Source organism: Budorcas taxicolor, chromosome 13 (genome assembly GCF_023091745.1).
Source record: "Budorcas taxicolor isolate Tak-1 chromosome 13, Takin1.1, whole genome shotgun sequence".
Taxonomy (NCBI): Eukaryota; Metazoa; Chordata; class Mammalia; order Artiodactyla; family Bovidae; genus Budorcas; species Budorcas taxicolor.
In genome coordinates, this window is record NC_068922.1 from 47,841,986 (window position 1) to 47,851,630 (window position 9,645).

Here is a 9,645-nt window from a genome sequence, read left to right on the forward strand (position 1 = left end):
CTGCCTTGGTATACTGGTGAAGAAACAGTAATATATCCAAAAGTTCACCACAGCCACATGATTAAAGAGATGACTTTGTAGTCAGTGGTAAAGCAAATTTTTAAAGGAAATTAAAGTCTGAAATGAACTAGAAGCAGTGTTCAAAAGAACTTGTATAGTAAATAACTCAATCCATATTGTCATTACTCTTCTGGAAAGGGGAAGGAGGGTCTCTTTGAAGATGAGTTGCCAGCTGCTTGACATATGCCTGAAAATAGAGATGACAGTCTAGGTTTTTAGGTTCTTCCATGGACACTGAATTTCAAAAATTAAATGAAACATAAAAACGAAACACAGATGAGAAGTTTTAAATCTGCATATCCAAGTTATTGACCCGGAGAAGGCAATGGCAAGCCACTCCAGTACTCTTGCCTAGAAAATCTCATGGACGGAGGAGCCTGGTGGGCTGCAGTCCATGGGGTTGCTGAGTTGGACACGACTTGAGTGACTTCACTTTCACTTTTCACTTTCATGCATTGGAGAAGGAAATGGGGGCCCACTCCAGTGTTCTTGCCTGAAGAATCCCACGGGGGAGCCTGGTGGGCTGCCTTCTATGGGGTTGCACAGAGGCGGACATGACTGAAGCGACTTAGCAGCAGCAGCAAGTTATTGACCAGCTATTTAATAAGTACACACGCTACTACTTGGAGTGTCACTGCATAGCTCTCCTTCTCTCCCCACTTCTTCGCATTGACCCTCCCCAGGCCCTGGCTTCCTGCCTTTTCCCCCAGGATGAGATCATCTGTGGGAAAGAAGGTGGAAAGGGACACCTTGCCCTGCCATCGTGGGATCCTTCCCTTTTCCCTTTCCCCTCACCTCTCTAATGGCAGTACATTTGTTAGGCGACTATATTTGCCAATCCCTGGACTAAGGCTTTTATGATTGTTTTAATTTTATAGTAGGCTACCCAAAGAAATTTTAACAATTATTCCTTCAGAGGTTTGTTTTAATTTGTTTTTCTTGAAACAATCTCAAACTCATAGAAATCTGCAAGTATGACATAAAGTTTTTTTTTTCATGATTTGAAAGTATGTTGCCAACTTGTTGCCCACCACCTCTGATTTTGCTACAAATAAGGACATTGTCCTACAAAGTCCAATGAAACCATGAAAATCAGAAAAGTAACATTAACTCGTTACTACCATCTAATCCCCAGACTCCATTCAAGGGGCCCAAGAATGTTCTGCAAAAGGAGCCAGAGGAAATCCCATGCTACATTTAGTTGTCCTGTCTCTGTAGTCTCCTTCAGTCTGGAACAGTTGCTCAGCCTTTCTTTGGTTTTCATGAACTTGGCCCTTCGGAAGAGTACAGGCCATTCATTTTATAGAATTTCTCTTGATTTGGTTTTGTCTGCTGCTTCGTCATAATTGTTTTAGGTGCTACACCTTTGGCAGGACTATCCAAGAAGTGATGCTGGGCCTTCTTGTTCACCGGATCAGGTCACACATGATTTTGATTTGTCCTGTTACTGATGTTGCTCTTAGATCCCCTGTGTAGGGTGATACTTGCCATGCTTCTCCACTATATATAAAGTTATTCTTTTTCCTTTCATAACTAATAAGTATCTTATGGGGAGGTACTATGAGCTGTAAATAGCCTGTTTCTCATCAAACTTTCAGTTATTTTATGGATTCATGTTCCGGGCTTATACTTCCCTGCCACCAACCTGGAATCAGCCATTCTTCAAGGTGCTTTGCATGTATTATCTTAGTCAGTTCTCACAACATGAGAATCATGAGCTGATAACTGGTAGTATTTCCATTTTTCACATGAAGAGACTGAGTCTCAGAGATGTTAAGTAATTTACTCAGTGTTTGCACAACTTGAACTTGGCAGAGCAGGGATTTGAATTTGGGTCTACTTGACTTTGGAAACGGTGTAATGAATCACTCTGCTTTAGATGATTCCAAACTTTCCACTCTGTCTATTCACATCACCTTCCACATTATAGAACCTATTGACCTATATGGATAAGAAAGTTGCTATTGGAAAGTGTGTTTAGCATTCCAAGTCGGGTGGCTAGGAAGTCCTCTCCTGCTGTTTCTCTGACCCTAGGACCAGAAAGAAGCCAGCTTCTGCTTCCCTCACCTTCCACCCATCCAGGAGGCTGCAGTTAAGTAAGGGGCTTATTGGGGAGAATTTAGGCAGAAGTTCTGGGCATATCAACAACAAAGGAAATTTCTTTTTCTTTTTAAAACATTGCATTTTATTTTTTATGATTGAGGGGCCTGGGACATAGTTTTAGGCTTGCTGAAATCCAGTGTAATGGATATACCATCTCTGCCACTAAATTCTTTAAAAAGCCATGGTCTCTGTTGTCTGTCCCAGGAATCTGTCTGGCCACTCTATGAATTCCCTCTCCTTCTGCCTCCATGCTGGGTCTCAGGCTGCTGAAGATATAGCCAACTAGTAGAGGGGGATATTGACAGCAGCCATGGAGTTGTTTAGTTTCTGCTGCTTCTTGCCACATGGCCTTGTTCACTAACCCTCCTCCTGTTTCCATGGCTCCTGATTGCTGGTCCCTTCATAAGACTGCATGTAACCTCCAAAGAGGCACCCCTCACTATTTCTGCTACATGCTGATCCTTCCCTAACACTGCATTTGTCCCCAGTCAATACCATCCCATCTTTGTGTATTTACAACACACACACACACACACACACACACACACACACACATCCTGTAAGTATTTTCCAGTTGTTTGATGTCTAGAGGTATGTCTTCTCTTTCTAATTGAGGTCCATTTGAAGTGTGAGTCTCAGGTGAAGGCCATGGTCTTCGGTATCCTCTGTGTATTTTGTAGCAACTTGTAATGAGTTACACTGATATCATTAGATTGCTCTTAAATGTGTGTTGAATCAGTGAATGCTTGTCCACATGTGGCCCTGCATGTGTCTCTCAGAATTTATGTCCACATTCTTTTTGTATACTCTAATTCTTTGGATTATACGTTTCCATTCCCTGTATTACCATAGAAGTTCTGGGAGAGAGATCATTTAGTAAAACTTGTTTTATAGATGAGAAAGCCAAAGCTCAGTAAGATGTCATGTCTACCTGGTAGGAAAACTAGAGTCAAAACATCAAATCCTGCCTGCTTTTCTAAAACTTCACCCAGTGTGTTGTTCAACTTCCTTCATCTTTAGCAAGTACAAATATTTTTATTATAACTATTAATTGAGTTAGCAAGGGTAGGGTGTGTGTGAAATTAAAGCTAGTAATTTAATAAAGCTTATGTCATAGTGAAAAAAGGAAAATATATTTTGATTTAAAGTATGAAATTTTAAAGAATAAAACTGCTAGCTGTATAAGGGATTCTGCAACTTGCAAATTAATTTTTTGTATAAAGTCTTTTCTAGAACACATCAATAGGAACATTGTTTCAAATGACCAAAAGGATTCCCATGTTAAGAATTAGGATGTCCAGAGAGGAACAGGTTAGATCAAGAACTAAGATTTGTCTTTAGATCTGGTTTCTTCTTTATTATTAAATCACTTTGTTTATTTGTTACCCCTCCTTTAAAAAGCACAAAAATGGTAACTTTAATTTAGAGGTAAAGAGTCTAAAGGATTCTTATAGGGAGTAGAAAAGAAAATGTCTGAACTGTATAAAGGCCCAGAACTGTATGTTAGGGGCCATTGCTGTCTTTATGCCATGAATTCCTTTGGCATCTGGTATAGCTTCTCAACTTCTCAGAATAATGTTTTTAAATGTATGAATTAAAATATGTAGGATTACTAAGGAAAAAATATTGAAATATTAAAACATTTAAAGAACAAAGATATGATATTGTAATCAATATATAATGCTTTTTATTAACACTTATATAATAAGATCTAGTATCAGAAGTAATAACTATGGTGATTTCAGAGCAGTGTGTCTTCAACTACTCAGGCTGCCATAACAAAGTACAATCAACTGGGAGGCTCACACAAAAGAAATGCATGTATCTTCTCATGGTTCTGGAGGCTGGAAGCCTGAGATCAGGGTGTCAGCATGGACTTTCCTTCTTGCTTACAGAGGATCACCTTTTCATTGTGTGCTTACATGCTCACATGTCCTTTCCATGGTTCTTGCACATGGGGGCGGGGAGGGGGTGGGAAGGGGAGAGAGAGGGATCTCTTCCTCTTCTTATAAGGCCTTCAAGTCCTGTCTGATTAGGGCCTCACCTTTATGACTTAATTTAACCTTAATAACCTTAAAGTCTCATCTCCAATTACAGTCACATTAGGGATTAGGCCTTCAACATATGAATTCTGGAGGGACAGTTTGGTCCATACATAGTGATAAGCATAAGTGATATTTTAAAACATCTTCAACAAACTTTAATATGAAATAAAAATAGCTGTGATCTGTTGGTAACAGAGTCACAGACGCTGCTGCTAATAAGTTTGTTGCCTACATTCTTTATGGAAGGAAATTCTTAATTTCAGGTAGAGGTTAATGAAAATAAGGTTTTTCCCCCATTCTAGTTCATAAACACCCTGAATTTCTATATAAGGACTCCCAGGTTAAGAGCCCTTGCCTGATACATGCAAGTAAGATATTCTTATTTTGAGGAAATGAGTGGCATAATCCCTAGATAGTGGGAACAGATTCTGAAATCAGGTTATTCTATTCATTGCCCGTTACCAAGGAACAGTTCAGTTCAGTTGCTGAGTCATGCCCAACTCTGCAACCCCATGGATTGCAGCACTCCAGGCCTCCCTGACCATCACCGTCTCCCGGAGCTTGCTCAAACTCATGTCCATTGAGTCGGTGATGCCATCCAACCATCTCATCCACTGTCGTCCCCATCTCCCACTGTCTTCAACCTTTCCCAGCATCAGGGTCTTTTCCAATGAGTCAGTTCTTCACATCAGGTGGCTAAAGTATTGGAGCTTCAGCTTCAGCATCAGTCCCTCCAATGAATATTCAGGACTGATTTCCTTTAGGATTGGCTGGTTCGACCTCCTTGCAGTCCAAGGGACTCTCGAGATTCTTCTCCAACACCACAGTTCAAAAGCGTCAGTTTTTTGGCACTCAGCTTTCTTTATGGTCCAACTCTCACATCCATACATGACTACTGGAAAAACCATAGCTTTGACTCTGTAGATGTTTGTCAGCAAAGTAATGTCTCTGCTTTTTAATATGCTGTCTAGGTTGGTCATAGCTTTTCTTCCAAGGAGCAAGCGTCTTTTAATTTCATGGCTGCAGTCACCATCAGTAGTGATTTTGGAGCCCAGGAAAATAAAATCTGTCACTGTTTCCATTGTTTCCCCATCTATCTGCCATGAAGTGATGGGACCAGATGGCATGATCTTCAGTTTTTGAATGTTGAGTTTTAAGCCTACTTTTTCAGTCTCCTTTTTTACTTTCATCAAGAAGCTCTTTAGTTCCTCTTCACTTTCTGCCATAAGGGTGGTGTCATTTGCGTATCTGAGGTTATTGATATTTCTCCCAGCAGTCTTGATTCCAGCTTGTGCTTCATCCAGGGCCAAGGAACAGTGAGTATGTTAACTGAAAAGAAATATCATTTGCTCTTGCCTTGCTTTCTGATATTTTAAAATATGTGTTTGATGATTGGAATGTGTTTTGTCTTGCAGACAGCAGTAACCTAAATACTGAGCAAAATGATTCCTGGACCTCTGAGAACTCCTGGCTTTACCTTTCTGTGAAGGGCCAACCAGAAACCAAGGAAGAGGATGATGGTCTTCGGAAATCTCTGGATAAATTCTATGAAGTATTTGGCAATCCACAGCCAGCCTCTGGAAATTCACTCTCCACATCTGTCTGCCAGTGCCTGTCTCAGAAAATCAATGAACTGAAGGACCAGGAGAACCAAAAGTATACCCTCCGCAGTTTTCAAATGGCTCGGGTCATCTTCAACCAGAATGGCTGCTCCATCTTACAGAAACATTCCAGGGACGCCCATTTCTACCCACTCAGAGAAGGAAGTACGTCTCTACAGGATGAAAAGCTGACCCCAGGACTTTCAAAAGATATTATTCATTTCCTCTTGCAGCAGAACTTGATGAAAGACCAGTAACTGATGCCTGGTGATGAGAGCAGGTGTATGGGGGCAGGAGGAGGGTATCCCTATGGCCAGTACCATTGGTGCATCACCCAGAACCCATCAGGTCTCTTGCCAGCTTGGTGTGCCCAGCCCCCAGCTAAGTGCTTTGCAGGCCAAGGCTGGCATCTGTGATCTGATCCTGGAGCCAGTCCAGTCCAAATGGAGAGCTGGCAGTGTCTGGTGGTTTTATTGCCTTTAGGCCATCCCTTTGACCTAAGGCCAGTGACCAAGTGGTTTGGGAGTTTAAAGGTCCATCTTCCTTCTTTCCAGTAAGGACATGCTCTGAGGCACCATTCAAGTACAAGAGCTCCCCTCCTGGTCAGATCAAAGCTGGGGTTTCACTATCTCACCCTTTCCTGGCTCCTTCCTTTCCCCACCCTCCTTCTCTCATTCAATTACTGGTGTCTCCTGGGAGTATTTCCATAATAAATCTCCTATACGTGTACCCTTGACTCAGAGTCTGCTTCTGGAAGAAACTGACCTAAGAGAACAGGCTTCCATTGATGAGTTTTTGGGGTTTTTTTTTTTTGCCCCACTGACTAGGGATAGAACCTGGGCCCCCTGCAGTGGGAGTGTGGAGTCCTAACCACTGGACTGCCAAAAAGTCCCTTGATTTAGTTTTTTTGAAGGGTACAAAGCCTTACGCTGAATCAAATATAAGAATTCAATCAAGTTGTAAAACTGTGACCATGTGGTGAGAACGTGTGTCCCCAAATAATTTAAATATGGTTCCAAAAGGTGCATCACATCTTAATCATACCTTTGCTTCTCCAATGCCAGAGTTTCCTGTTTTATACTCACTGGATATGGAAGGAACATTTGAACCATTAAAATAAGAGCTAAGATTTGCAAATTAAAAGAAAAAAAGTCTGTTCATCCCCACCAGATTGTAAATGTGAGAGGTGAGAAAAAAACAAATGTGTAGCACTCACCAAAGTATGTGTAAACTCATTTATGATATGCTGGATTGATGGATGCAGCCTTGTCAACTTGTGGTGGAAGAGGAAAAGGAATCATTTACCCAAGTGGACTCCTTCTTCTCATTTTTGCTTCCGCCTGCCTGTTGCCCACACCCTCTGTCACCCTCTAACAATGGGTACCTCACCCCTGTCCTGCCCTTGCTTGGTCAGGAGCAGCTTCATTAAAAAAAATTTTTTTAATTAAAAAAATTTAATTGATGTATCATTGATTTACAGTGTTGTGTTGGTTTCAAGTGTGCACCAAAGTGAAGCAGTTACACATATACATATACCCACTCCTTTTAAAATTCTTTTTCCGTATAAGCCATTGTAGAATATTGAGTAGAGTTCTCTGTGCTCTACAGTAGGTCCTTATTAGTCATTTATTTTATATATAGTAGTGTATACATGTCAGTCTCGATCCTCTAATTTATCCCTCCTTCTGCACCCTTCTCTATGTCTGTGCTCTATTTCTGTTTTGTAGATGAGTTCATTTCTACCCTTTTTTCAGATTCCACATATAAGCGATATCATATGATATTTGTCTTTCTCTCTCTGACTTATTTCACTCAGTATGACAATCTCTAGGTCCATGCTGCTGCAAATGGCATTATTTTCTTCCATTTTAAGGGGAATGGCTTTGAAATAGCCCAAGCAAGCCTGTGCTGGTAGGTCCTCTGCTCTTCAGCTGTATCCTTAAGGTTTGTTTGAGATTCATTTGGTAGAAGGACATCTCCCAGCACCAAGCTCCCTGAAATTGTAATCGGAAGCCTCGTGCTAACCCCTCTCTCCAAGGTCATTGGCACAAATTGCACTAAAGTGTTCTATCACTTGACAGGGGGACTATGAGAAAAGCTGGCAACACTGAGTAATTAGATTTTGAGAAACTCTAGGGGAAATTTAATTAGCATGAGACTCCATAGGTTTCCAGAAAGCAGAGTATGCACATAGATCAGCTTACATGTGTATATTAACAGTGAATGAGGGTGCCCTCTCAAACCAAATGTCTTGTAGATTCTTGACTGGAGACAGAAGCCTTTTAAAAGTTTGGAATTACACACTATGGCTTCCAGTTCTGGGAGAAACAAATGTGGGAACAGTATCCACCTCAAAATACAGCACCATTGGAAGGAGACCTAATAGGAAGAAAATAGGAAATGAACAGTCCTTTGAGAAAACAAGACTCCAGGTCTTCCTCTGACAACCAGTTATCTGCATTTTCTCCATGGGCTTCTCCTATTCAGCTGGCCCCCCAATAATTGTCAAACCATGAGGACTTATAATTGAAAAACTACAGGTAGTTTTATTGTTTTTTAATGTGAAGTTAATCCATAGATGCCCTTGACTGCTGTTGTTTTTGTTCAGCCACTAAGTCGTGTCTGACTCTTTGCAGGCCCATGGACTGCAGCACACCAGGCTCCTCTGTCCTTCACTATCTCCCAAAGTTTGTTCAAATTCATGTCCATTGAGTTGGTGATGCTATCTAACCATCTCACCTTCTGTCACCCTTTTCTCCTTTTGCCATCAGTCTTTCCCAGCATCAGGGTCTTTTCCAGTGAGTTGGCTCTTCCCATCAGGTGGCCAAAGTATTGGAGATTCAGCTTCAGCATCAGTCCTTCCTATGAATATTCGCAGTTGGCTTCCTGTAGGATTGACCTGTAGGTTTGATCTCCTTGGAGTCCAAGAGTCTTCTCCAACACCACAATTCAAAAGCATCAGTTCTTCATTGCTCAGCCTTCTTCAGAGCTTCCCTGATAGCTCAGTTGGTAAAGAATCCACCTGCAATGCAGGAGACCCCAGTTCAATTCCTGAGTTGGGAAGATTCCCTGGAGAAGGGAAAGGCTACTCACTCCAGTATTCTGGCCTGGAGAATTCCATGGACTGCATAGTCCATGGGGCTGCAAAGAGTCAGACATGACTGAGCAACTTGCACTTCTTAGCCTTCTTCATGGTTCAACTCTCACATCCGTACATGACTACTAGAAAAACCATAGCTTTGACTATATGGCCCTTTGTCAGCAAAGTGATGTCTCTACTTTTTAATATGTTGTAGTTTTTAGCATATTCAGTCACTAAATTATTGGAGATTATTTTCCATGGCTATCAACAGAAGGAAACTAGATTGTTTTATACTGTTTTTAAAGGACAAAAGATACAAGGTATTTGAATTTCCATACTAAGAAGTAGCCGCTTCTATTTGGTGGTAATATTTTAGTATCAGTGACTTTGTAACCTTGATTAACATCAGTGCTGTGGGTGTTCAGAAAAAAGGTAAACTCTGAAAGCAGAGAATTTAGAAGTCTAAAAGCCAGAATCACTTCAGGGTAAAAAAAAAAAAAAGTGTGGTGTGTGCTTTCTTGTATCTGAGTAAGTGGTTGTGACAGGTCAGTACAAAATATTTGTTTCCCTGCAATTTCGCTCCTTAATTTGATCTTCATTCTGTTAGGATGGCATTTTCCATTTATCTCTGTTTTCCTTTAATATAGACTAAGAGATAAGGATATTAAGACTCTGGTCTCTGGTATCATTGTCTAATTCTGCCCTACAGATCACTTCATTGACATCTTAGCCTATGAACATTCTGTCTAGGATA

General features: G+C 41.0%; 1 protein-coding gene across 1 annotated transcript in view; it reads left to right on the forward strand.

Moving 5' to 3' along the window:
• SHLD1 (shieldin complex subunit 1) overlaps positions 1-6,174 on the forward strand; it is a 92,122-nt gene extending 85,948 nt beyond the window's left edge. The window contains exon 2 of the mRNA XM_052651246.1: positions 5,624-6,174. Coding sequence (XP_052507206.1) covers positions 5,624-6,066 — 443 coding nt within the window. The 3' untranslated portion in view covers positions 6,067-6,174. The remainder of the gene's footprint in view (positions 1-5,623) is intronic.
• Positions 6,175-9,645: the final 3,471 nt, after the last annotated feature.